General features: G+C 54.8%; 1 protein-coding gene across 1 annotated transcript in view; it reads left to right on the forward strand.

The window, feature by feature from the left end:
* LOC138822710 (synapsin-2-like) overlaps nucleotides 1-18,505 on the forward strand; it is a 112,606-nt gene extending 94,101 nt beyond the window's left edge. The window contains exons 8-13 of the mRNA XM_070015582.1: nucleotides 1,283-1,357; nucleotides 1,786-1,888; nucleotides 2,594-2,743; nucleotides 10,098-10,158; nucleotides 13,984-14,227; nucleotides 16,159-18,505. Of these exons, the coding sequence (XP_069871683.1) occupies nucleotides 1,283-1,357; nucleotides 1,786-1,888; nucleotides 2,594-2,743; nucleotides 10,098-10,158; nucleotides 13,984-14,227; nucleotides 16,159-16,294 (769 nt within the window). The 3' untranslated portion in view covers nucleotides 16,295-18,505. The remainder of the gene's footprint in view (nucleotides 1-1,282; nucleotides 1,358-1,785; nucleotides 1,889-2,593; nucleotides 2,744-10,097; nucleotides 10,159-13,983; nucleotides 14,228-16,158) is intronic.
* Nucleotides 18,506-27,967: the final 9,462 nt, after the last annotated feature.

The raw sequence follows: 27,967 nt of genomic DNA on the forward strand, positions 1-27,967 counted from the left end.
GGTGCACCGGGTATGATGATACATGCCTATAATCTTAGCACATGGGAAGTTAAGTCTACATGGTAAGATCCTCCCGGCCTTATATAGACAAAAATGAGCCGGGCGCCGGTGGCTCACGTCTGTCATCCCAGCTACTCAGGAGGCTGAGATCTGAGGATCCCGGTTCAAAGCCAGCCCCAGCAAGAAAGTCCATGAGATTCTTACCTCCAATAAACCATCAGAAAACCGGAAGTGGTACTGTGGCTCATGTGGTAGAGTGCTCGCCTTGAGCTGAAGAGCTAAGGGACAGCGCCCAAGCCCAGATTTTAAGCCCTATGACTGACAAAAAAAGAAGAAAAGAAAAAGACAAAAATGAACTACTTAGGCCTGTTCCGATGGGTCCTTCTGGCTATTCTGTGTTTACTGACAAGGGAGACTCAGAGAGGGGAAGTGCTAACGGTTGCCCATCCAGTCAAGAGCAAATCCAGACCCAGGAACTTGGCCATCTGCACCCCATTTAGTCAAAGACTCATCAGATGTCACCTGTGCTTGTGAATGGAGGGTCCAGTGAGCATAGGAGAGGTGGGCTTGAAGCTGTCGGCTCCATTTGATGAGGCCCTTGAAGTCAACGGACTTACCAACAGCCACACTGCTCGTCTCCAGCGGCTCTTAACTGTTGACTGAATGAATGGATCGGCTAGCAAGAAACGTCGGAGGTTCACAAGACAAGAACCTGTAGGAATTAGCAGGATGAATGGAATTCTGTCTGTATATTCGTGTGTGTGTGTGTGTGTGTGTGTGTGTGTGTGTGTGTGTGTGTGTGTGTGAATACTAGGACTTGAATTCAGAGCCAGGGTGCTCAAGGCTGGCTCTACCACTTGAGCCCTACCTCTATTTGCATATTCTTAGTGAGCCCAGGTTACTGAGTGAGTAGGCTTGTAGGAGAACATATTCCATATATACCCCTGTGAGTTATGTAATAGTAGACATAGCTTAAGACTAAGCTCAAATCACTAAAATAAAAAGTAGAAGACTCCAAGTGAGATACAGGCAAAGTTCTGAAGGTTTTCCAAAGACGGCCAGAGCTCCCTTGCTTGAAACGGTCAGGGCAGCACCACAGAGGCAAGACCTTCATGCAGAGGAAGGCATCACAGATAGAGGTTTGACAGAGACAGCCAGGCTCCTGGGCTATTTGTATTGCAGGTGGGCAATACAGCAGTGAAAGAAAATTCTGGAAGGTTTCATGGGCTTTTCTTGAGCGTGGGGTTCACGGCCTGTTTTTGCTTTGCGGGCCTTGTTGCAGGAGGACATCCATCTCAGGGAACTGGAAGACCAACACTGGCTCTGCAATGCTGGAGCAGATCGCCATGTCAGACAGGTGAGTAGAGAGGGTCCCAGCCCCCTGGGAGGTAGACTGCTGCTGAGGAAGAGCTGTAAGACGCAAGGGCGCCTCTAAACAGGCGGGACAAGTGACACGCAGAGTTCCCAAGCATCCAGTTGACATTAGGCAGGACTGGGTCATGTACTAAATATGAGGTAAAGACTACATACTGTAGAAGCTCCAAGAAAGGAGGAGTAGTTAGATGTGGCTGAGATTATCCAGGGAAGGCCTCCTTGAAGAGGTCAGGGCTGCTCTGGCTCGGGAAGATGGAGAAAACTTGGAGAGCAGAAAAGGAAGGCACCAGAAGGGGAGGGGAACGGATCAGGACGGGGAATAGGAGAGGCTGGGGCAAAAGGAGATCTCTCCCTCCACTCAGCTGCCCTGAGCTGGTGTCCCAGCCTCAGGATCCCTTTCCCTCCCTCTAGGTACAAGTTATGGGTGGATACCTGCTCTGAGATGTTTGGTGGCCTAGACATCTGTGCTGTCAAAGCTGTACATGGGAAGGATGGGAAGGACTACATCTTTGAGGTAAGTCTGCCCCAGGGAATGTCTCATCAAGAAGCCACACCCTAGCCTAGAGGCCAAACCCAAGGCAGATGCTGTGAGGATGGGCAGGGTTCCCTTCTCTGGGGGGGGCGGGGGCTTCCATCTTCTTCCTCCATATATGAGCGAGCTGGATGATGGAGTCTGTGATCCTAGACATTTCTTAAGTGGAAATAAACAGTTGATCTTGACCTTAAGAAACAGGAAAAATAAGGACTGGAGAGGGGGAGTTGTGGGGGGGGGGGGCGGGAAAAAGGGAAGACAGCCCAGGTCAGAAGCAAGGCAGGAATCTGGTCATTTAGTGAGCGGAGCAGATCTGAAAACAAAGGTTGTATCAATGAAAAGTCAGAGATGAGAAATGCCTGCTATTTACCAGATATGTCAAGAAATGCCCTTAATGTCTTCAGCCCCTCTGCAAACTTCCAGCCCAAGGCCGAACCCTCTCTCCCCTCTCCCTCTTCTCCAGTCCCTGTAGCCAGTTATCTCCATCTTGCTGGGCTCTGGCTTGAGTGGAGATCAACAGGAGGGGGTCTGAGACAGAGGAAAGGGTTCTACATCTGCCAAGGAACATGTTTTCAACTGAAAACAAGGATACTCTTCCTTGCCAACTCATCTCCACCATTCTGAAAACACATGCCAGGCCTTCATGTCTCTAGACCCTGTACTTCACTGGGCCACGTCTTCTTCCAGGTCATGGACTGTAGCATGCCACTGATTGGGGAACACCAGGTGGAAGACAGACAACTCATCACTGAGCTAGTCATCAGCAAGATGAACCGGCTGCTGTCCAGGACTCCTGTCCTGTCTCCTCAGAGACCCCTAACCACCCAGCAGCCACAGGTAAGCAGCTCCGCAGAGACAGTTGCCAGGCACCACCATTAGACAGCAGGGGTTCCAGGCTGGAGTCGAAGTCAGTTATGGGATGTAAGGAGGCTCCTTCCTCTTCTGTATCTTCCTTCCTTCCTCTCTGGAGGCCTGATCATTTCCCACCCCTGACAGGGCCCTTCTCAAGGTCAGCTGCAGAACTGTGTGGGGGTGCAGTGCTGGGTCTTCCTCCTGAACCTGATGTTTCCAGAGCCAGTGTCTCCCTGGACTTGGGACACTCTCGTTGTGCACTGAGAGGTCCGGGAAGAGCTGGGCAGCGCTCTCCTAGCCGTTCACTGTCATAGGGAAGTTTCAAGGAAGGAGCTTAGGAGACACCGCTGGACAGAGCTCTCGCTAGCTGTTCACTGCCGTATTTATAAAGAGCTGGCTCAGATCTCGCTGGCCATGTTAGGAGAAATTGCTGGCATAGAAGAGGGGAAAGAATCAAGTCCTTATTTCTGGAGGAGAAGGAAAAAGCAGAATTCACATTTGAAATCTGTTTCTAAACATCACACAGCGCCCACCAGTCATGTGCTCCGCAAACCCCTTGCGGAGTACAGCCTGACAGCCAGGGCACATCCTGAGACCTGTGTTCTTGTACGGTTTCCTCCCTAAAGTGCATAGTCACAGGCGCGTAGGGACGGTGATATCACTAGGCTGTACTTCCTCACGGACCCGCATCATTTGTGTGGTCAGTCATTGCTCTGAACACTACGGGGCACATGACTGAACACCAAGGGGTACTTGAAAGTGGTTTGCCTGGCCGCTGTCACCCATGTGTCAAAAATGTCAACAGCACTGACAAAACTATCTGCCTTTCCTGTTCCATTATGTGTACCTTCGATAGTACCAAGATAAAAGCTCTTCCTATCTAGGCAAACTGCTCTCACCACCTCTCTTCCCTTGGTTGGTTGTGGTTGGACACATTTGATGAAGGAGTTTCCATTTGGCGTAAATACAGTCTGATCTGCCTATTTGGAGTTGATCTTAGAGACCTGTGGAGATCTTGGCAGTGTGCACATAAAAGGGATGTGAGCCAATCTGGACGTGGCCTGGATCACTGGGCCACACACATCAAGTCCTCTCGCTGGCCTCTCGCATGACTGTGGAAGCTCAGGCTTCAAGAGCTCCTGCCTGGAGTCACAGCCCTAGGGCTGTGAATTCTAGACCAGAGATCTGGGGAGACTGGCAGACTACCTGCCTTTCTGTCTGTCCTTGCCTTCAGCCCTGCCTCTAGAGCCTTCGTTTCATTGATTGTAGTAAAGCTGCAAGTAGAGAGAGGATGGCAAGCGGAGGGCACACCTTGTTAGGATCTAGCCCTCTACCTTGGGGTACATTAGCTAGCTGCTATTCACGGTCCCAAGAAATTGGTACAGGGGTGTAAGAGGCATTGGCCGTATCACTGAAACAAGGAGGTGAGTGGCAAAGCTGATTTGGCTGAAGCTCAGCTTCTGCCTGGCAACACTCCCAGCCCCAGGGCTGCTGAGGCCATTGACCCTCCACCCAAGGACTCGGTGGTGTTTTAGGGGCACTCTTCTCAGAGTAGCAGTGACACCTGGTGGCCAGTAATGGCCATCACCTCCAGGCTGGAGGCCAAGAAAGCCTTTTCCCTGTATACTCGGCTCCCTCATCCATCTCCAACATGTTCACTGGCTCTCTTGAGCTTTATCATCCAGGATCTGACACGACTTCTTGCCTCTTGGGGCTCTGGTAACGTGTGGGCTGCCCCACAGGCTCCCAGGAAAAAGGGACAGATCCTTAAGTGGGCAGGGATTTCAGTCCCTGCCAGTGGGGAGGCATTCTCTTCCTCACCTTCATGGGCTCACATTTCATTTCTCATCCTACTGGTCCCACTCCTTATGTCTTCCTGTAAAAACTTCCAGAGACAAAAGCCAAATGCTAATGCAGGAGTTTCAGATGCTGATGGGTAAGGCCTAACTTCAGCGCCCCTCAGTTCAAGCCTCAGAGCTCGCTTCCTGTTGAGCTTGTGGATTTGACCCAGGGGGAATGATTCATTGATACACATCTGGTGCCAGGGTACAGATGAACATCTTCTTCCCTGAGCTGACAAGGCCACACCTGGGGCTGCAAGGACATGCTCTTAACTGAGAATGCTGGGAGGAAAGAAGCCACGAGGCAGGGCCAGGGGCTGACCATGTGTGGTCACAGTTAAAGGAACCACAGTTGAATAACAATTGTCTCAAGGAGCCTGTGACTCAAGGTCTTCAGCTCTCTGATGCAGTCTCAGATTAGAAATGGCTCCAAAGGCAAATCTGCTGGAAGACCTGGTTTGATGCTCTGTGAGGAAGAAACGCGCAGAGAGCACCAGCGGCTTTTCCGGGGAGTGGCGAGGGACTGTCCAGTTGTTGCTGCTGTTCAGGTGGGACAGGAGGAGTTTCTTGTCAGGGACATAGTGACAAGGAGAGATGGCTGAGGTTAGGCTGTGGGATCAGATGGCTTTCCAAATCTTCAGATCTGGGATGCTTTGCTATCAGCTGTGCAGCCCATGGGACCTGGGAGAGGCAGTGATGAGTTCAGAAATGAAGGACTGGAGCTGGATGACCTCTCTAGCTTCTGGTGGACGTTCTGTCTGTCTTTTTTCCCTGGATTTCTTGCCTAAAAGGAGACTCAAATTATTTCTGCCCAGTTCTTTGCTACGATCTCTTGAGTTCAAGGAGACCAAGACTAAGATGAGGGTCTCTGTACTCTGAGAAGCACAGCTTAGAGATCTGTGTATGCGGGGGTGGGGGTGGGGGGTGGGAGTCACAACTGTCACTCACGCCCAGTGCATAGGGGTAAGATTCACTTGAGCCTGCAAGAGGTAAATTTAGGACAAATGCAAGCCCTTCCCTCTTCCCACAGCAGGACTGGCTTCAGAGAGTATGTTCCCCAGTGAGCGTAAGCTGAGAATGTGAGGGGATTTGAGGCAGATTCAGATAAAGCCACTAGTGACCAGATCCCTTAACGGACTATTAAGAGACACTGACTATTTTGGGACTGACTTAACTTTTAGGGACATCTTTAATCACTTGGAGCTGACATTCTGACCCAGGGTGACCTGACCCTCGGTGCCCCCACGGGACTCATGGGCCGCCCAGTGGGACATTCCTAGTGTCCTTAGGTTGTGGGAGGCCCGCAGTCCAGTAGATGAGCTCCATCAGAAGAGCAGCAAACCTCCCTCAGGCAGGAAGGAGGGACAGCCCATCCTTGGACCCCCATGACCTTTCACAACCTTCCAGTGGAAGGTGGGCACGGGCATGCAGGGCAAGCTCGGAATGCTTCCAAGGTGCTGAAAACATGCCGTCCCCTTTGCTCTACAACCTCCTGACCACATTCCTTCCTGCCGCTTCATGCTCCCTGGGGTCCCAGGCCGGAGAAGCGAGGCCTGGGGGAGCTGATCAGAATAGTTCTGTGGCGTGTCCAGCAAGGATTTGGCCTGGCCCCTTTCCTGGGGCCAGGCCCTGGGACCCTTTCTCAATTTCCTGTCTCAGATATGCTGAGCAAGCACAGGCCTTCCTCCTTGGTGGGGGCAGCTGGTCTCCAGCAAGAGTTGAGTCACTCGGAGCCTTTCCTTCCTCAGCTTTCCATCCTGCTGGGACCTTAGATAGGAGCACCTCTCTCCTGGTCTGTCTGCAGAAAGCCACAGGATGGCAACTTCAAGATGCCTTTGGCAAAACCCCCCAGACCCTCATACCAGGCCAGCAGTTTTCTTTCCTGTCACCTCAAGAGCTAATATTTACTCTCTCTGAACTGGCTTTTCTGCATCTGCAGGGACCTTGCAGAACTTGACCTACAAAAGGGCACGGTGAATAGCCCAGCCCCAAATCATGCACACACGCGTGAGCTGTGTGCCAGGCAACGGGAAGCCACACAGCAGTGCCTTCTCCGTGGACACAGGGGCTTCCCACGTAGCAGCTCTGCTCCCTTGGAGTGGTATTTATTCTCACTCAGATAAGGTGGTGATGTCTGCTGACATCACTTGGCCTGGCACTACTCTTACATTTATGAAGCACGTTCATTATTGTCAGCTTCACAATCGTATGTGAGATGGGCTAGTAAGGCTGTCTCTGTTTACATAGCAGCCAGTATCATGCAAGTGACTTGTCCGGAGTCACATTGCTGTGGAGGAGGAGAGCTGGACCTTCTAGGTCTCTCCACTGGGCATCTCTATAGCTCTTTTGCTTCCACCAGAGAACAGAGGAATAAAGAACTGGGTGTGTGTGGCCCTGGGTAAGGAAAACCCTTGCTCTCCTTGGCAATCAAGTCTGGGCCTGCCAACGTGGTACCAGCCGCCCCCATGGCACATTTATCTGTGCTGCTGCCTGGGATGGGCCCCTCTGGTCAGTCATCGAAGACCCTTGGGTGCAGCAGGACGCCAGTCCGGTCAGCTGCTCTGGAGGGGAGCAGAACACACCTCACCAAGCCCCTTCAAACCTATGCCTTCAGGATATCTCTGCTCAGGCCCGGTAGCCCTGGGGTCTTGAAGAGCTCAAGACTGTACAGTGAGGAAGGGCTTATCTTATCTCCAGCATTGAGAGAACTGAAAAATGCACAAAGGAATGAATAGAAGCCTGGAGCCAGCAGGGCCTGCAGAAGTCAGCCCCGAGCTCTCCACTGACCAAACTCCTCTCACCAGAGTGTGTCCAGGTCTTGCTTAGCACCTCATGGTAGCGCCTCCCTCCCGCCACGGCCGCCTAGACAGATTTCAGTGTGTTGAGCCCACATGCTGCACCGTTACCTCACAGAATCCTCACAGGGTCCCCACTAATGGAAACTGAGATTCAGAGATCAGGCAACTTGCCCAAAGTCACGTGAAGAAAGAGGTCACAGACTCATTTTATTCTGCCAGCATGCCTGGCAAATGGCAGCAGTGCTTGTTCTCCTGTCTTGGTCAGGTGGAAAGAGGTGAGCCCGCATCGACCCTGTCCCCTGCAGGGCGCCTCCAGCCACATCAGGGGTGGCGGTGGGTCCCAGCGACACCCTCTAAGTGCCGGGTGGTTTGGAGGCTTTCTTCTTAGCCTGCCGGGAGGCTGTTTTCCTTTTTGTTGTGTGCAGCTGATCACGTGTTCTAGACTTCACATTCTTACCTGTTTGAGTCAACCCAGCTTCCTGCGGGAAACTGCTGCTCAGTTTGACCACGAGTGCCTGCCTTGGGCTGGCTACAGGCCAGACTTCGGCGGTGACGCCAGGGTGACCAGACTTCTGTGGAACTCCACTTCCCAGGAGACTTCTGACCACACGGGAATAAACCTTCAGCCTGGGTAGACGGGGCCTGTGGGCTGAGCGAGGGCCCCGCCTGGCATGGGCGCTCCTCGGGGACCTTCCTCTGTGCCTCTCAGAGCCTCTGAGAAGTATTTGGTTCCACAACCTCGATGGAGCTGGAGACAGAAGAAGTTTCTTAGGCGCCAGCAAGGGTGGCCAAGGCACATTCCCAGGCTCGGCCTCAAGGATGGCCCCTGGGAGCTCTTCCCCAAAAGCTTTGGGAAGAGCGTTCTGAGGTCATTGCGTCCTTGAGTAACTCACGTGCATCGCTGTGTGGCTGAGGAGAGCCAGGCTAGCCTGCGTGGCGTGCTCTCCCTTGGCCTATGGGGCCCAAGAGAGGGGACTAGCAAGAGCCAACCTGCTGGGGCCAGGCTGGGCTTCTGCTGCCCTACACCTGGCAGGGTGCCCATCCCAGGCAACGAGAGGCCAGTGGCAGAGACAGCCTAGAGGAGGACAGAAAGGGCAGCCCTGGAAAGAGCAGGCATGTGTAGGACTTAGGAAAGGAGGCTAGACAGGCTGATTCTGGCCATGCTGAAGTAATTGGGGTCACTGGAAAAATGACATCTACCTCCTCAGGCCCTCATAAGACACGAGGGAGATACTGCATAAAAGGCCCCCGGTGACCAGGCATACAAAAAGCACAATAAAGGGTAGCCCTGAATGACTTAGAGAAGGTAATGGGTACAACTTGGGAAATTGTTTTGGATAGCAGGTAGCCACGGAGAAGATAAGGCTATGCTAGTCTGAACAAGAATTAATACAGACCTAACCAGAGCATATGAACAGAAGGTGGGAAGAACTGGGGAGTCTTGGGGCTGGATGGAGGGGGTCCCCTGGCCCCAGCCTACTTGTTGGGTATGGGTACCACAATGACAAGGCTCAGACCGAGTCTTGTTGGTCTGCTGCGAGTGCCGGGGGGGAAAAGGGACAGGCGGTGTTGGCGTTCTTGCTGTGATTGGTGAGCAGTTGCGGCCCCAAGACGTAATGGAACGAAGGTGTTTCAAGGACCTCGCTGCCTGCTGCCCAGAAGCCTCTTAGAACAGCTTGACATCACGCTGTTCCCAAAATAACGAGGAAGGGTAGCACTTCTACCTACTTCTTTGGTGGTAGGACTGAAAAACGTGGCCACGACAGGAGGGAAACTAGATAGCCAGAATCAAGTCCAGAGAGAATGGAGACCGGAGGAACATTGACGTAGGAGTGGTGCAGGGGGCTCTGGCCCGAGGGAGGAGAGCACTGGGAGGGGCAGTGGGAGGGTGCGGAAGATAGGCGTGGCCCAGGCCGCAGCTGGCTCTGAGTCCCTCCCTGACTCCCGGCAGACCCTCCTCTGGCTTTAGCTTTACAGTTTCCCCTCCACCTGTCCAGCTCCACCCGCTCGCTGCCTTTAGTTTAACTGTCAGACAAACGAAGTCACGTGGTCTTTGATCCTGGCAGGACCTAATCAGAATCACAGCTGGGAGGAGAGGAAGCAGGGGGGTGGAGCCTTGCTGCTGGGCAAAATGTAATTCTGCTGTTTGAGAGGGGAAAGCAGCTTGGCCTCCAGTGCTCACAGACATTAGCGTCTTACCCTTCTGAGTCTGGAGGATTCTGATAAACAAGGGGGTTCCCTGCTCCCAGCCCCCCCTCGTTTCCAGCCCAGTCCAGAGTGGGTCTGACTCCGAGCCAGTCTCAGAACCAGTCCCACCTAAAACTTCACTCCCGATGAGGCGGGAGCCCCTTCTAGGCTGATCACCTGGTCCAGCCCCGCTGTGCTCTGCCTTCCTCTCCTGAGCTCCCCGCAGCCCACCCTGTGAGGACTGCAGGCCAAGCGTGGGGCAGGCGGCAGAGAAGACGCCAGGCTGGGTTAAAAGACTCAAAGCTCCTAGCAAAAGCAAGTCTAAAAGAGAAAGAGGACAAGAGGGGTGAAGAGGTCTCCATGTGGCTCTGAGCCCTCCCCCCCCACCTCACCGCACAGGCCTGCAGGTGTTTCTGGCCAGACCCCATGGCTGCCTGTAGCCCAGCCACAGGGGCTCTCTGTGGAGTTCACTTGTAGGTTTGTTTTTATCTCTTTTGCATTTTTGTCTTCCAGAGTGGAACACTTAAGGATCCGGATCCGAGCAAGACCCCATCTCAGCGGCCAGCTCCCCAAGGTTGTTTACAGTATATTCTCGACTGTAATGGCATTGCTGTAGGGCCAAAACAAGTCCAAGCTTCTTAGAATGGCCAGTAGTTAATTTGTTTTTTTTTAAAGCAGAAAATCTAAGCCAAAAACAAATGAAAAGAAAAGAAAGGCCAGTGGGGTGGGAGGGCGCAGCCCTCGGGCAGGCGGGCAGCGCGGTCAGCGCGGTCGCCGCGTTCTTTAAATGCTGGCTGCACTGTGTGTTCTGTGCAGTGTCAGCGCCTCTGTCTGGTTGTTTACCTGTTCCTGTTTGTGCTTGTAATGCTCACTTACGTTTCTCTGTATAACTTGTGATTCTAGGGCTGTTCGTCCACAGTGTACAAAAGAACCGTGCCTCTCCTTAGTCCGGTGTGACTATTATCTGGGTGGTTTGATAGTATTTTCAAAATGTTGCATAAAGTGGGGCGAGACAGGAGTACCAGGGATGGTGGGGGGGGAGGGAAACAGCAACCACAGGAATAAACCCCAACTCCTCCCTCCTCCCCCAGGCTCCGATCCACACCCGACACCTGCATAGGTCTGCCCGGGGTCTTCAGTGAATTGTGCTTTTGCTTCTGCATGACTAGGGTAAATAGGTAGAACTTTTAAGAGATTTTTCAAGGTCTCATTTCCATAGCTTCATCTGTTGACTTTGAAGGCATCCATCTTTTTCTCTGTTTGCTAGAATCTGGTGCGGTTTGTGTTTTTGTGACTAGGCTGCTGTGCCTGCATAGCTCTTGTGTTTTTAGTGATGAAGTACAAAGAGCAAGCTGCTTCCAGGAATGTGTTCCGTAATTTACACCCCAGTGTACCCTTTGTTTTATTATTAACTAATTAGCTTGGAGATGAAACAGAAACAAAAACAGGGCCGCCCATGTGCAATATTCAAGTGAACTTGTGCGTATTTTTTGTGTGTTTATCTCAGTCCCCAAAGTTGTTTCCTCTTTGTCGCTGTTTCTGAAGCAGCCATCTGTGTGCTTCTGTGGAATGGGGCGGCTTTGTGTCCCCAGAGCCTGATCTGTGTGCACAGATGACTCCTTAGCAAGGCCGGAGAGAGGATTCAGGGAGCCGCTAAGAGTCTGGGAAGGATCTGACCATTCCCGAAGCATCTGAACCTGAGACCAAATCAGAGGCGCCCCGTGTAGCTGGGCGGGCGCCCTGCCTACGAGTCCTGACGACGACCCCAGCATTGCTTTTGAGCTGCCACCTCCCCCGCAGGCCCGAGAGTGAGAAGCTTGCTGGGAGAGCTGTCTCAGGTGTAGGTTGTGTGGTGTTGGCCAGAGGCCTCACGGCTTGAGGACCCCTCACCAGCTTGTCCGCCTTCCTCTCACAAGCAGTACCTGGGAGATGCTGCTGCAGGTAACCACGCCAGGACGCGGGGCCAGTGCCTCACCTCTCATCCCCAGGCAGGGCTGGATCAGGTACCAAGTGTCCTTCTCTAGCCCCGTGGTCCCGGGGAGTTCACGCCAGCAGTTTGCCTTTTAGAAGATATGCTTCCGGCTCTACTTTTACATTCCCTGTGTACTGACAAGGTGCAGTTCTGGAATACCAGACCTGAGGAGCAAGCCGTATGGATGGTGTGCAGCGTGAGCTCCACGCCAGGGCACGCGTCCTGCTTTCTTCTTTGGTTGCTGGCAGATTCTGAAGCCACAGAGCGAGAGTGTTTTCATCTGTGACCCGTCCCTGAGCTGACGGTGCTCGTCAGTTTGTTGTAAATATATACATACATGCACATATGCACTTCCGGGGGGCGGGGGTTACAGAGGGAACCGGTCCTTAAAGACTTCCCAGTCTGGCAAGATGACAGAGAGGAGTAAAGTCACATTTCCCAGAATGCAGGAATACCTTTTCTGTTGTTTGTTTATGTATCTATTTATTTACTGTCCAAGTGAAGATAGTGGTGTTGCTTCTCTGCATGTTTCCCAACGTGCACATCCAGGTGCTTTCACGTGACATTTGTGAGCCACACATATGACGTTGCCATGTGAATTCAGTCAGGACACACGGTGTGTCGGCCAGGCCTTGAGGTGGGGGGAGGCCTGATGGGGCTCCCCCCGGCTGGCACCACCGACAGCGCCACCTGACTGCCACGGGCCCTCGGGCAGCACACTAGGGGACAGCCGCGTGCCCTGGGGACTCTGTCACAGTGTAGGATTGCTGTTCTGGTGTTTTGTATCCATTTCTTTGCTGACGTTGTCCCCTTTTTTGTACTAATCCAGCGGGGAGCCCCTCAGCCAGTGCTGGAAGTGTGACTGAAGTACCTCTCTTTTGTGACTCTCTTGTACAGCTTAATGTGCAATAAAGGAAAAGTTATATCTGTCTTCAGTGTTAAGTTGTAAAGTTTCTGGCTGTTCAATGACCTCTTCACAAGTGGGAAAGCACTCAGGTCTCTGGCACAAAAGGACGAGCTATCAACCGGAATTACTTTATAATAAAATACTAATACAATTTAGTCATGGTGTTAGACTTTGGAAGAGACAAAAGCTGACTAACATCAAATAATTTACTAATCTCTCATCTTCACTAGTTGTCTGACTTGAGCTGGGAACTTCTGAACTATGCAGAATCCCATGTACTCGTGTGTGTGTGTAACTAACCCTGCTGTTAACCGGTTCTTGGTGACAGCCCGCGCCCGGCCGTGGAGGTGAGGCGACGGGACAGCATGGTAGTAGAGACACACAGCGCTTCCTCTCCGGAAGGGGCAGGTGCTCCCGCGTTGCCAGTGAGCCACGTAGCAATACAAGTCTTTGTTCTAGTCAAGTTTCCCTGAGCCCACTCCTGCCAGCGGGCTGTGTCACAGATGTGGACTCTTGGAGTGAGGCTGAGAAACCGGATCTTACCGGCCAATTGTGTATTGTTTCCACAAGTCGCCGGGTGCTCGTGGAGGCGTCGTTTGACTTCCAGGTGTAGGGACCCCTCAGCGAAGACAGAGCAAACTGGCACCACCCTCCTGCCTGTCAGCCCCGAAGAGAAGGAGGGCTTTTCTCTCCAGGCCACCAGATGGTCTGTGTCGCAGGCTGGGAGAAAGGGGAGCTCTTTGCCAGATGGTGCCCACCACATCCCCAGGGGCAAGCGGGGCTTGGATGTCTGGAGAGTTTCCCACACACCTGAGCGGCACGTCACGCTGGAGCCCCTGAGGATGATGGCACCGAGGCCAGAGGCTTGGGAAGAAAGCAGTAATGCGCCTGTGCGGCCCAGGTGGGGTGGGTGTGGCAGCCAGACACGTGCGGGCTTGGAGCAAGGTGCCGGGTGCTGCACGCAACAGCGTGAGCCCGAGCCCAGGATGCTCATTAAGCACCAGCGCTTTCTGAACAGCTTCTCCCTCCTTATTGTCTCTGAAATACTTGTCTTAAAAGCTAAGCACTAGGACTTACTTTTGCCTGGTTTTTATGGTCAGGGAAGCCAAAGCAAAGCAAGGCAGCTTGTTTGGTCTCTGGTAGACTGTTCCTTGGGTCTTCCGTTTCCCACTCTCCTTCCCTCCCCCCCCCACGCCGGCCCCCAGTGAGTGGCATTTGGGACTCGGAGTTGGCTGTGGAACAGGGGGCCGATGCCTGAGGGGCCCCTGGGAAGAGGGCGGGCTTGCTCCTGGCATCTGGTCCTCTGCTCTCCCCCCACACCTGCCTTGCGGGGGGAGGGCAGGTTGTCAGCTTGCAGGGAGGAGCTGTGCACTGCGTGACAAGCTACAGCTCAAAGGGCGGCCTTGCGTGGGCCGCTTGTCATAGAGCTGGTAATGCAGTGCATTCTGGGAAATGTAGATTCTACTAAGGAGACCCTTTGATACGGTTACATGATGAAGTTTTTCTTGTACTGAACCTAGGGGGCCCTGGGCAGCCCCCAGGCAGAGCGCTGCCTCCACACCGGCTCCCCCCAGGACCAGCACCGACACCTTCCTCCTCCTCCTCCTCCTCTTCCTCCTCCTCCTCCTCCTCCTCGGCTCCTCAGAGGTCAGGAGGCCCCGCCATCGCCCACGGAGAGGCGCCCTCCAGCAGCCGCTGCCCCGCAGACGCCCAGCCACCCCCGGGTGCGCCGCCGCGGGAGCCCCAGCCTCACCCACAGCTCAAGTAAGACACGGCGTGGCCACCCCTCTCCCACGGGCCTCCTCCTGCAGACACTGTGCGTGTGTGTGTTCACATGCGTGCGCGTGTGTGACAGGCTGCCCCGCGGGTCGGGGTGGGGCACAGACATCTCAGGTGAGCCTGGATGGCACGACTTCGCCCCGGCTCCCTCTCTAGCGTTGCAGTAGCTTAGTTTGGGGATCTTGTCTGTTTGCTGTGAGTCCTCCCCCGCCCCGTCTCCCGCTCTCTTTTCCATCCCTTTCCTTTGTGGGTGTCACTCTCCTAAAAGTTAAAAGAAATAAGTCCTTCCGGCCTCTGACCCGCGGCTTAGGCTCAGGGCTCAGGGCACCCACCCAGCCGGGCTGCCAGGGCGAGGGCCGAGGGGGTCATGGCTCCAGCCTCTCCCACCTCCAGCCATCCCGGGAGCTGGAGCCCAGGGCGGCTGCGCAGAGGCCCCGCGCCCTGCCCTGCCTCCCGCAGCACGGGCCCCTGGGTGAGGAGAGCGGCCAGCACCGCCACGAGCAGCATGCCTTGCCATGCGGCAGATCCTGAGGGGACCGCTGCAGCCCGGGCGTGCCAGCCGCCCGCCCGCCGGGCCTCTGACCGGGAGTGGCCGTGTGGGAGGTGAAGTGAGGGGAGGAAGCCATGCTTGGAGAGAAAGAGCCTTTCCTCACTAAGGGCCAGTCCAGGCCGGGGGGGGGGGGTCACTTCTCCTGGTCCTCTGGTCCCACCCCTCCCCCACGCTGGCTGGCAGCCCACCTACCACCTTCCTCAGCACCGCTGTCTTCTCTGGCGGCTCCTTGGCCGTGACTCACGTCCACCGGCTCTTGACTTGCCTCAGAGCTGAAGCCCCTGTGTGGACCCAGCCCCGATGACAGGCGGGAGGCTTCTGTGCCAGTGTCCTCTGCCCCAGAGGCCCGCGTAGGGGGCTCCTACCCAGCTCTAATGAAAGGCAGGCATCTCCCCACCCCCACCCCCATCCCGTTCCCTGCCGGAGGGGGCGGGGGAGGGGGTAAGGAGATAGGTCACCAGTCACAGACCTCACAGAAGGGACTCTGCACGGTCGCACCAGCATTTAGGAGAGGGCAGGGAGACCCGGGTACCAGAACCCAGTGCGAGTCAAGGAGTCAGGACCTCCCGCCCCTCCTGGAGAATGCGCGTGCGCACACCTGCGGCCTCCCCGCAGCCCCTTACCCTGACGGGTTCTCTCCCTGAATCCCTCGTTACTCTCTGAAGGGAAAAATACGTCCCTAAAGTGCACGGGGTGAGGTTTTCATTAGCAATCTACCACTAATCGTGGTCTGATATGTATTCCTTGAGTTCCTACTCACTGTGCCCACCAGACTTCTTATTAGGGCTCTCTGGGGAAGGCCACACCCACTTAAGAAAAGGGAAATGGAGGCATTAGGGTTCCCTTGGAATCAAAAGAATTGAGAAGAGAATGAGAACTAGGAAGGCCTACAGACCACCCATGTGCCAAACGGCCCGACACAGTCACGCGGGCCAGCGCCGGGGCTGGAGGGGCACGTGGCTTGCCCCAGCCCGGTGAGAGAGCTCTCAATCTGCCTGGGCCTGCAGACGCTGCACCCCTCCCCCGCCACCTGACGACTGACAGACAGACGTGGGGGCAGGAGCCACAGGCTCTGGCCCCACCTTTTACCAGGGGGGCTGAGGGCCCAGAGGCACGCTTGCCAAGTCGCAGCTTTAAACAAAGCTCTCTGGAGTCAGTCACCCTTTCCTCCTCTTTCCCTCTTCTCTCCCTCATTACCCCTCCTTTTGTGTCCTAGCAGCACCAGGGCCTGCTTGTTTCCCGGTGGCACTGTCTCCTGTCCCCCTGACCTCCCTGGGGCGGATGCGGGAGTGGTGGCCCTTACGTCGCTGTGCGTGCCCGCTGGCAGCGCCACCCTCTTACCCTCTCTCTGGTTTTTATCTTCAAGCAAGTCGCAGTCCCTGACAAATGCCTTCAGCTTCGCTGAGTCCTCCTTCTTCCGGTCTTCAGCCAATGAGGATGAAGCCAAAGCGGAGACAATCCGGAGCTTGAGGAAGTCCTTTGCCAGCCTGTTTTCAGATTAGCTCCTCAGCCAACCAGGAAAGGCACCCAAGATGCTCGCCAGCAGCAGGCTGCCGTGCGGGGTGGCGGCGGGCTGTGACTTGTGACTTGCGTGGCCCCTGCCTGTGTTCCGTTGTGCTCGGTGGTGTGGGGCGGCCCAGGAAGGACCACATGATAGTGTGAGGGCAGGTGCAGGCCTGGAGCGAGGCCCCCAGCCCAGACCCCAGAGGAGAGAGCTGCTCTCTGTAGTCCCGAGAGCTCCCTCCTGAGTCATTGTGAGTTTAGTGGCCTTGGTGTGACGGCGCCATCCTGTCTTTCTCTTCCCCACGAAGCCAGGATCCTCCCGTCTGAGGACCCCTGGAGGCTTCTCCCCGCGCAGATGCATGCCTCCTGTAGTCAGGGCCGCTGGGCAGCAAGTACCTGCCCAGAGGTGCTTGGTCTCAGCCCTCCTGGCCCTCGATCCTTCGTGGTACCTGTTAGAGCACACTCCCCAAACCCCACGCTCCCTAAACTGCTGTGGGCGTACAGTGTTGTGAGTCTGCCCACCCGAGAGAGCGGGGACTCCTCCGTGTCTCCCTCCTCCCCTCCGGAGAGCCGCTCCTGTGTGGGACCGGCCTTGACGTGGAGAGCTGCCCTGTGGAGACCGCCTGCCCTGCCGCGGCGCTGGGCCAGCCCGCGCGCCTCCCCAGCCGTGTCAAGACCTTTGGTGTAATAAAAGCAGCAACCTCAACCGGCTTTCTATTCAGCCGTGAGCCCCACCCGTCCCCCACCACGTGCAGGCGGGGAGGGCGGCCTCGAGGCTGTGGGCGGGTGGGGGTAAGGGTGAGCGTGCGTCTGTGCGGCGCTGCCTGGCTCGTGGGCGCGTGGCTCTCTGGGTGCCACACTGGCGCTCCGGGCCTGTCTCCCCAGAGCAGCCGGCCTTCCCTCAGCAGCTCCACTGAACTTGAGCCTTTCCACAAAGCACAGACCCCGGTTCCCCCACCAGCCACGTCGGGACCTGCTCTTGCGCTGTCGCCGGGCGTCCTCATGGCCCGCGCTGCGGGGCAAGGCGGCCGGGCCACCTGCGGGCACCAGCCCTGCCCAGGCATCCCGGAGAGGCCCGCGGCCCCGCAGGCTGCGGGGTCTTCCTCCGGCTGCCTTCTCCCCGACTCCCGCCAAAGACCATGCATGACCGGAACATAAAGATCACATCTGCACCGTTAAAAAAGAAACCAACAGGCCAACATTTGATCTTGGTGTCCCCTGTAGTGCCCATCCTGCCGACTCGCCAGGGGAATGCCGGGTGCCGCTGGACTGCCGCGGCACCAGGGACGCCCCCTAACTCACACCCAGCCCGCGAGTTCCAGGTTGAAGGGTCAGGGTGTGTGAAATAAGCATTAGAACCGCACGCGCTACCCGCTGTGGGCTGTAGCCCTCGGCACGGTGCACGTACACAGGGAACGGACCACCGGACAAAGCGAGGGACAGCAGGCACGAGGTCATTGAACTTCAGGTTCCTGCTAGGCTCCGCTTAGGGGAAAGAAAATCTTCCTTCTGCTCTCTCTGCGGCTGGGCCTGAGCATGAGCCTCACAGAAGGCAGGACACAGCTTACACGCCTCTCTCTTCCTCTCTCCCCTTCGTTCTCTGCCTCTCTCATTGGAAATAGAAGCCAACCTCTCTCAGGCTATGCAGGCCCTCTACCTCTTACATCCCTAGCCCAACACATGCATTTTATTTATTTATTTTTTACACATGCACAGGACTTGATTAGAAAAAGGAAGTCCTGAAAAGCTGTTAGGTCCAATACTTACATACAGTTTAAACAAAGAGGGATCCATTGCAAGGTTGTAAAAGGCAAAGGAGGCTAAGCCAAACAGCCGATCGTGGGAAAGTAAGAAATCTTACAAATCATAGCTCCAGCCTGCTGGGTTCTGGTGTCCGGTGGCAGGGAGCTGCCTTTCTCCGTGTGTGGGTGGAGGGGGTGGGTCTCACGCCAGCTTCAAGCCCTGCTCCAGGCCGGGCGCTCCCACATTGGCATTGCCCTGCCGAAGCGGCCATTTTGAGGTATCTTGCTCTGAACTTCTTCATGGCCAGGAGCCTGCTATACATGACTGTTTCTATTGCCCTGATTCCGAATGTTGTCTTTCTAGGTCTTCATTTTGTCCAAAAGCACCTATTGAGAACTTACAATATGCGTGAACATTGTGACAGATTCCAAGACATATTTACTAACATTTCCATAGTAATGATTAAATTCCAGGCATGATTTTAAGCAAGTGACTTGTAGCAACTTACTTATTTCTTCCAGTCAACCTATAAGGGTAAGCACTATTATAATTTTACACAAGGAAGATGCTTGATACGTCAAAGTTCAATAACTTCAGTCCACATAGCGGATCAAATGGTTGAGCCAGAATTTAAAACCAAGTGGCAGAACTCATGCCATATGCTTTTAATGTGTCACAGACAATACGATACAATTTTATTGAATTTTATGCAATGTGGCCACAAGATAAGAAGTCTATACAGAAATTCCCCGCAGCTGTGCCCATCTTCCTTCACTGCCTCTCACCCTGCGGCCTAGGGAAAGGAGAGGTGGGAGACGATCAGAGTCGTTGTTGACTCCCTTGTCTTAAAACCATGAGTAGCATACACCGTGCAGCTTACTCTGACCAAATAGAATTCTGGTTCTTGGAAAATTACTCATCTTCTACCTGTGATGTCAGCCCCCAAACTACAAGAAGCTTATCTAGAAAAAGAGTCAGCCTGGAGTTCTAGGGGTGACAAAAAAGGGAGGTGTTTACCAGAGGTCATGCCGTACCCCAGTCTACGGGACCCACGGATTCTGCCCAGCCCTTGGTAAAGGGGGCTGGAGGAGTTCCATTCAGAAGTAGGCCTCTTGGTGTTTAATAGAGATGGCCCCAGTAGTCAGCAAACATCAGATGAATACTATGACTTAAAGAACATGATCTAAAGCCAGCATCTCCAGAGGTTGGCACAGACCTGTGTAGAGTTTAAAGCCTTTGGACTACATGCAAGTCACCTGTGCGGCTGATGGGCCTCCCCTTCCCACACCTCCACCCCAAGTCTGTAAGCCCAGGAGGTCCTCGGGGGCTTCCCGACTCCCAGGGCAAGGTGGACTGATTCTCTTCATGAGATAGGATGTCTTTCGGGGCATGGCAGACTTCCTGGGAGGAGGGTACAAGTGAGTGCACAGCTTACAGCCCGGCCAGGGAGGTAAGTGAACACGAGGAAGCAGGCATGGTGCCGGGAGCTGAGCGAGTCCAAGGGGGGCTGGAGAAGCATGGGCTGCACAGCTGTTGGCGAGCGTGTAGCAAACAACTCTCCCTCTGCTCGCGTGGTCATGTTTGGTTCTGTCACTTTGGGAAACTACTTGGCAACCCAAACCCTCCAAAGCAGCAATTCTTACTCTAGAGAACCTCCATGCACGGGCACAAGAGACAAAAAACCCAAACCAGAACAAGACACAGCATTGAAAAGGGGGAAAGAAGTGGAAAAGGCCAGCGCACTCATGGTGCGGGGGTGGATTAAATCACATAAGGTGGCTTGTTCATCAGCAGGAGCCCTGTAGGCGGTCAGGAGAAGTATGCGAGGCATTCCCATGCGCTCCGATAAGATCTGGAAGGGGGTGAGTAAGACGGGCGGGCGAGGGAGGCGGTGCGGGTGGACAGTGCAGTACGTGGCACGGCGCAGCATACCTGTAGCTCGGGGGTCAGAATGGACCGCTGGAGGGCTGAGCTGGGCCGCCCACGGCCGGGAGGCCTGGCCGGCCAGAGGGACTGGGGCGCCGAGAACTCGGCATGGAAGTTCACCACAGAAGCCGTGTCTTGTGCTGTCCCCTGACTTGACACCCCAGGCCCGGGTGCTTAGATTTGCCGGGTCAGGAAGGGAGTTAGGGAGGAGACAAACAGTCCTCCGTCCCAGGTGTCCTTCCTGAGAAATGCAGCCTTCCGCTTCCAGAGGCTCACCAGGCCCCGAGGAAAGAGGAAGGCACGGTGTTGAGCAATGGAAAGAGCCGAGGTTTTGGAATCAAATCTAGCTTTAAATCTTCACTCTACTAATGAATTGGTAGCTCAGGGACGCCCTTGCGTCATTTCAGCGTCTGTGTCAGTCTTCTCATCTGTAAAAGGAGAAGAGCACGGCCTTTGTGAGGAGGTGAGGAAGTGGTTGAACTCGAGTCTGGCGGAGGTGTGAGAATCCCGAGCACTCTCTGTCTCGGGCGGCGTGGCTCGGTGCAGGCCCCAGGCCCCAGGCCCCTTTCCCCAGTGCTCCTCCTGGGGCTGGCGAACAAATGCCAGCTGTGCCTCGTTCCAGCTCCTGTGAGCAGCTGGGCCTCGGGGCAACCTCAGCCCACCTGCTGCCCCAACCTAGCCAGGGCTGTGGCTCCCAGCGGTGAACTGGAGTTGAGGGTGGACACCTGGGAAGGCAAACGGTACTGCCAGCACCCCCAGAGCCACACACACACACATGCACACACACACACGCCCGGAGTGCTTGGCCTCCCTCGTGCAGTGTGGATAATTACAGAGCACCCATGACTGCCCCGCGCATCCTGATGCGTGGAAGCAGCAGCCGAGGACGGCAGGCTGCTTCTTCTTGAGCACGATTCTTTTCCTCTGTCCCCATGCTGAGGGTTGTCGATCGCGGGCTTGTCCGCCGCGGGCGATGGGCTCCTGGCCGGGCTTGCTGGCTGCCCGCTCGTGCCCCTTCCCGCCTTGTCCACCTCTTTAAAAAGGAGATGACAGGCTGGGAAGGTGGCTCAGTGGTAGAGCACTTGCCTCACATGCCTGAGGCCCTGGGTTCGATTCCTCCGCACCACATAAGCAGAAAAAGCCAGAAGTGGCACTGTGGCTCAAGTGGTAGAGCGCTAGCCTTGAGCTGAAGAGCTGAGGGACAGTGCCCAGGCCCAGAGTTCAGGCCCCACAACTGACAAAAAAGATGATTGGTGGATGAAAACGGAGCCGGGAGCCCTGTCTTAAGAAGGTGGGGAGCACAGCAGGGGTGAGGTTGGAACGCACGGTAAACGCGTGCGGAAATGCGGGGAACCACACATCAAAACCATCACTGGGCTATGCAACGAGTACAGTCATCTCTGACGATGTTGTCCCCCTGGCCGGAATCTTCCAGCAGCTTGGGGATTTGAGCTCAAGCCCCTCACTGAGTATCTGAACCCCCTTCAGCAGGCCGCACGGGGCGGTTGGGGGGGGAGCTGGGCTGGTTTCAGGGCTGGTCCAGCCACTTGCACTCCATGTGACCCCAGTAAAGCCACTGAACTGAGAACTCAGCTTCCCCTGTCTCTGTCTGGCGCAGGTGTAAACATTCACTGAGATACTAAATGGAAAGTACCCCAGGCTGCCGGCCCCACGTAGATCAGGAAAGACCTGGTACCCCCCTCTCTCTCCCTCCCTCTCTCTCTGTCTCTGTCTCGTTCTTTTTGGGTTGTGCTGTTGTTTCTTGGCAGCATGGCAGTTGAGCTCGGGGTGTGGCGCTCGCTGGCAGGCCCTTTGCCTCTCGAGCCACACCTCCAGCCCTTTTTTATTGTTAAGACAGGATCTCATGTTGTATCCCAGGCCTTGACCTTGCTCGGTAGCCCAGGCTGACCTTGGATTTGAAATCCGTCCTTGGGCCTCAGCACTGGTGGCGGATGCCACTGCACCAGGCATTGTCCCTTCATCAGTGGTTTGCTCTGTTCTCTCCCCAGCATGGCGGCTCTGCTGGGGTTAACCTCGCCGTCCCTGCTTTGTCTTGCTCTCATGGTCTGGTGTCACAGCTGTGTTCACTCACGCTTTAGCCACCTGTGGCCCCTTTGAAAAGCACCTGACCATCCTCCTAACCCATCCGAACGCTGCCCATCCTTCCAGGCCCGCCCACCTTGCTGCTCCCCGGGCTCCTCTCCTCTGAGCTCTCGGGACACCTTCCTGCCGCGACTGTTGACAGAGCATAGACCTTACACGTTCCTGCAGTTCAACTAACGTGCCAGTGTCCATTTCAATCCCGTTATTGTTTCAACTTTAATCCTGTTTAAAATTTGCATTCGATTGGCCTTTTTTCCCCTAGATGAAATAATCTAAACTCTAGGCTGTTATGAAATACACCCCCCCTTTTCCAACATATTATTGTAAAAGAAAAAAAAGGAAGTAAAACACACAGGGAGTTGCAGTAAACAATGAACATCCTCATGCCTCCGACCTGTGTCTTCATGTTCACTATACTTGCTCTACTAGATCTGGTCACCACGCCAAACAATCCCCCCTAGATCTGGTCACCACGCCAAACAATCACCCCTAGATCTGGTCACCACGCCAAACAATCACCCCCGGGCCCGCGCCCATCCTATTCTATGCATTGTAGTCCATTTTAGATACCAGTACAACTCACAGGGCATCTATACAAGTCTGGTCTCTCTGCCGAGAACATCAAAGATGATCTAGTCTATCCCCTGATTGTGCAGGTTAAAAAATGAACATCCTCAGGGGTAGAGTAGTTAGCCTAACATTAGCTCACAATAAGTAAGTGACTGTGTGCTGGCCGCCAACTATGCACCTGCTCGTCCGCCTGGCCCTGGGAATAGAGGAATCACAGAACAGATGCCAGCTCTGCTGCGGCCGGATGCCTGATAGCTGATGTGGGAAGATGCTTAGAGCCTGTCCGTCCAAAGGATTGAAGGAGAAAGTGCGTGCGCACCAACCAAGTCTGGGGTTGGAAAAGGCCTTCGAAGGGTAGTCACTCAGAAAAACAAAAGCCTTCCCCAGGACACCCCGGAGCCACAGTGACTGGTACTGATCTCCGAACGCTGCCACCCACCACGGTCATCTTGGTACCTAAACGCGGCAGGTGGTGCCTGGCTGTCATCCCAGCACCTGCGAGGCCAGCTGGAGGCCAGCGGGACTGCCTCAGAACAGAACACACGCGACTGCCACGTCCTGCGGGAGAGGCCGGCTGCTCAGAGAGGCCATTGGAGGGCGAGCCTGCAGCACGTGGAGCCCCGTGCTTAGAGCTGGCACGAGAGACAGTGACCTCAGAGAGCTGGACAGAGCGCAGACTGGACTACAGGAGGAGCTGACAGCGGCCATCCGACTCACAGGAAGCGTGGGGTAGGGCAGGACCAAAGAGCGACACATGGAAGGATCTCATGAAGAGTGACCCCGGAACTGCACCTTGTAACTCCCCGGCCGGCTGAGGAGGCGCACGTGAAAACATGGCCTCCCGGGGCCGTCTCTACCAGCTGGCGGCCCCTTCCGAGCTTTCTCCTGGGATCCGCTTTACCCCTCGGAGGTAAGGAAATGGCTCTGTCCGATTTCCCGTGTCTCCAAGGCCACGCGTTTGGCCAGCTCTTAAGAGTTTGGCCACTGAGCCAAGACTAGCGGAACAAGTTCTCGACAGAATCCCTTTCCCCGAGAAGCTATTTCGGGGGGCTCCCGCTTTCATATTTCTTTCTTCTTTATTTATTTTGCCTTTGGTAACGAGACTCCGCATAGGTAACGCGTTAGACTGGCTGGGCGACCGATGCTGGCCTCAGGGAGGTATGAGCAGTTGTATCATTGCTCCTCGTTCTTCTGTTGCTGGTTTGTTTGAGGTGGTACTGGGGTTTGAACTCAAGGCCTCACACTATAGGCAGGCGCTCTACCACTTGAGCCACCCAGTTCTGTGTGTATGTGTGTGTATAAATGTGTGTGTGTGTAGACACAAGTACTGAGGCTTGAGCTCAGGGCCTGAGCAATCCCTCAGCTTTTTTGCTTAAGGCTAACTCTCTACCACTGGAACCACAGCTCCACTTCTGGCTATTCTTCTGGTTCATTAAAGATAAAAGTCTCATAGGCTTTGCTCCCTGGGCTGGCTTCAAACCACAATCCTCAGATCTCGGCCTCCTGAGTCGCTAGGATCACAGGAGTGAGCCGCGGGCGCCCAGCCGGTCATCCAGGCTTTACTGTCCGGTTCTGTAATCGTCGAGACCTCGCCCACCATTGCCAAATGCTTGCCTCCACCCCGTGACAGGGTGCTCTGCAGCCAGCTGCATGGACAACGAAAGACTTACTCAATAGACGCCATGGCTCTTTTGCTCCTTCCAATGTGGTGGAAATGGTCAAACTGGGCCTCAGAGTGGAGAGACAGGAGAAGCAGAGCCGCAGCCGGTGGGAAGCTGCGAGCATCCGAGGGATCAAGACGTGGTTCTGGTGTAAGAGATTGGTATTTGAGAATTGTTTGTTTCCATACCACAGCTGACTGATAAATAGCAACAACAAAATATGTATTGAGAACAGGACTTCCCTGGAGTTTTGCCTAGAGTGGCTGACATCTTTTGGAAAGCTCATTTTTAAACTGATTATTGCAACGTGGCAAGCAGATGGTTTGGAAAGGAAAGACTAATTCGAGGGAGGGAAGGAAGAAAGGGGGGAAGGGAGAGAGAGAGAAAGGGAAGGAGGGAGGGAGGCCAGGAGGGAGGGAGGGGGAGGGGGTGTCTCTGCAAACCCCATGAGATTGGTCCCTGGGTGATGAAATGATGTTTCTTTGCCTTTGGGACACCTCGCATCCGTTGCTTACCTTCTCCTTGAGCCGCCAGCGTGGCTGCCATCTTATCTCACAGAAAAGCCATTGCTTTTTGAAATGACTTACAGTGTTATTAAAAGAAAAATAAAAGAAAAGGCTGCTTTTCGTATTGATAAGATTATCCACTTGTGTGTCTAGTGCTGGATGGGGACCAAAGGTAAAGCCGCGGAGCAGCCCGGACCCACAGCTCCTCAGCCCCGGCTCTCTAGAGTTTGCTTTGAAATAATACTTGACTGAAGCTATAATACGACTGAATGCTTGCCCAGCATGGACAAGGCCATAGGTTCAATTCCCAGCTCTGCAAAAAACAAAAAACAAAAACCACCCAAACAAACAGAAAAGCAACAAACACGTGAGCCTTGGTAGGAGCAACTCTAGACAATGCTCTGCCTGCGGAGTGGACGTGAAGCCGGGAAATCCCTTCTCTGAGAGCACTGAGCTCGAAGAGCACGTGAAATCCCGCAGGAGCAGCAGGGAGCCGTTCCTGAGAGGCACGAGTCCACGTTTCCAGCTTAGCTCACTTTGATGTGTTTTCGAAAACACATTTTGCCTTCTGAATACTGCTTAGATCAATGCAGATGGTAGTAGATTGATTTATACACAGGCCAGGCGACCACGCTGGGCTAGTCTCTCGTTTGTCCCTGTACCCCAACGAGATTCTTGCTTCCTTTCATGGAAAACTGTGTGGCTTAAAAAAAAAAAGTTTATTGGTGCTGGGAAGATGGCTCAGTGGTAGAGCGCTGGCCAGCGCTGGCCTCACATGCATGAGGCCGGAAGTGGCGCTGTGGCTCAAGTGGTAGAGCACCAGCCTCGAGCTGAAGAGCTGAGGGACAGCGCCCAGGCCCAGAGTTCAAGCCCCATGACCAACAAAAGAAAAAATAAGTTTTATTACATGTGAAACAAAATAAGACAAGTATTGTATGTTTTCTCTTATTTGTAGAAGTTAGGGAAAATAGAACAGGGTCATGAAAATGCCGGAGGAATGAGGGGAGGGGGAGGAGAAGGGAGGGAAGGGAAGGGAGTGGAAGGGAAGGTTTGGGGTGGATAAGCAAAGCTAATCCAGGGTGGATGCCATCTGATCAAAGTACGCTGTTTGTACTTAAGGGGATGCCAGGATAAAACCACTTCTTCCGTACAGTTTAACTTGTGGCCATAAAAGTGTTATTTCTCAGCTGGGTGCCGGTGGCCCCCGCCTGTAATCAAAGAACTGAGGACCACAGCTCAAAGCCAGCGGGGGTGGGGGGGTGGGGGGGGGTCTGTGAAACTCTCATCATCCGTGAGCCACCAGAAAACCGGAAGTGGCGCTGTAGCTCAAATGGTAGAGCGCTCGCCTCAAGCTGAAGAGCTGAGGGACAGCGCCCAGGCCCAGAGTTCAAGACCCACGACCGCAAAACAACAAAAGAAGACTTGTTATTTCTCAAAAGCTAAAAGCAGTAGCTGGTGGCTGCGACCCCACACGGCTGGTTACTGAGCGCTGCGGCTCCTACACCTCCTGCAGGGGCAGGGAGAGCAAGCAGCTGCCCCAACCCACATCACCTCAGCAGCCGCGGCCTGTGGGAGGGAGGCGGGAGAGGCCCCGTGGCCCCCGGGCCCGGCCGGGACCGTGGAGGGAACCCGAGGCCCCAGGCCCGGGCACAGAGCACCTTGGAAAATCGGATTGGGCCGTGGCAGAACCTTTATCCTTGCAACTGCTTCTCGCCCGGGGGCTGCTGGCTGCTTGAGCTATGGTTTTAATTAAAATGAGCCTCCCAGTGAAAGATCAGAGACTCGGGCAGAGGGTTTGACTTGGGCAGAGGGTTGGACTCGGGCAGAGGGTTGGACTCGGGCAGAGGGTGGGAGGACGCGTTCCACTCGTTGCCGCCTTTGTCTCGGACTCCCTCCCTGTCTCTCTCGTCTGTCGGCTGACGTCCCGGGCTTCAGGGGTTAGATCCATCACCCTGGACCACAAAATGAGTCACACTGTTCCTTGTAGGGAGAAGGAAGCTGGGAGGTGAGGGGTTCGGCCTGCCAGGACCTCTGCCCAAATGAAGTGTGGGTGATCGTGGATGAACACGGTCACCGCCCCCCACCTCCCCCTGCACCCCCCTGCACCCCCACCCCAAGCATGTGGCTGTAGCCTGTGGATCAACACGGTCACCCCCCTGCCCCCCCTCCAATCCTGTGGCTGTAGCCTCTCGCCTCGGAAGGAGCCGGAGTCCCGCTCGCAGCCTGGGTCCGAGTCAGGGGCTCCGAGTTTGAGTCAGAAGGGCAGAGAGGAAGGCACAACTCGACACCAAAGAGAGCGATGGTGATTTTAAAACACAGCTAGAGCCAGTACGATGGTGCACGCCTGTAATCCTAGCTACTCAGGAGGCTGAGATCAGAGGATGGAGGCTCAAAGCCAGCCCAGGAAGGAAAGTCCTTGAGATTCTCATCTCTAATTAACTACCCCCACCCCAAAATAAAAGAAGCCAGAACTGGACCTGTGGCTCTGTGGTAGAGTGATAGCTTGCTTTTTTTGGTTGGTCGTGAGGCTTGAACTCTGGGCCTGGGCGCTGTCCCTCAGCTCTTCAGCTCAAGGTGAGCACTCTACCACTTGAGCCACAGCGCCACTTCCAGTTTTCTGGTGGTTCATTGGAGATAAGAGTGTCACAGAATTTCCTTCCTGAGCTGAACACACACAGACTTTTCTTGTCATTCTACACAATACAGGAGAGCCGCAGGGACAGAAGGCCTTGCCCAGCGCCAGGACCAGGAGAGGCCTCTCAAATGGTTTAGAGGTCACAGGAGGATGTGCGTAGACCCACAGCAAATGCTCCGCCATTGTGAATAAGGAACTTGAACTCGTCAGGTGTTTGTGTCCATGGGGGGAGTCCTGTTCCAGCCCCCCTCGACGGGGTTGCTGGGTTTGAACACAGTCTGAAAGTCAGTGCAGCATGCTGCGCGCTGAGGAGACATATGTGGCACCAGAGCTAAGTTACGAAAATTCAAAACAACCAAGGTGAGATTTTTTTTCCTGCGCCAGTCCTGGGACTTGAACTCAGGGCCTGGGCGCTGTCCCTGAGCTCCTTTTGCTCAAGGCTAGCGCTCTACCCCTCGAGCCACAGCTCCGGTGCCAGCTTTCTCGGTGGCACCTTGGAGATCAGAGTCTCACAGACTTGCTGCCCAG

The sequence above is a fragment of the Dipodomys merriami genome, unplaced genomic scaffold, assembly GCF_024711535.1.
Source record: "Dipodomys merriami isolate MVZ:Mamm:240054 unplaced genomic scaffold, mDipMer1.0.p SCAF_114, whole genome shotgun sequence".
NCBI classification, from domain to species: domain Eukaryota; kingdom Metazoa; phylum Chordata; class Mammalia; order Rodentia; family Heteromyidae; genus Dipodomys; species Dipodomys merriami.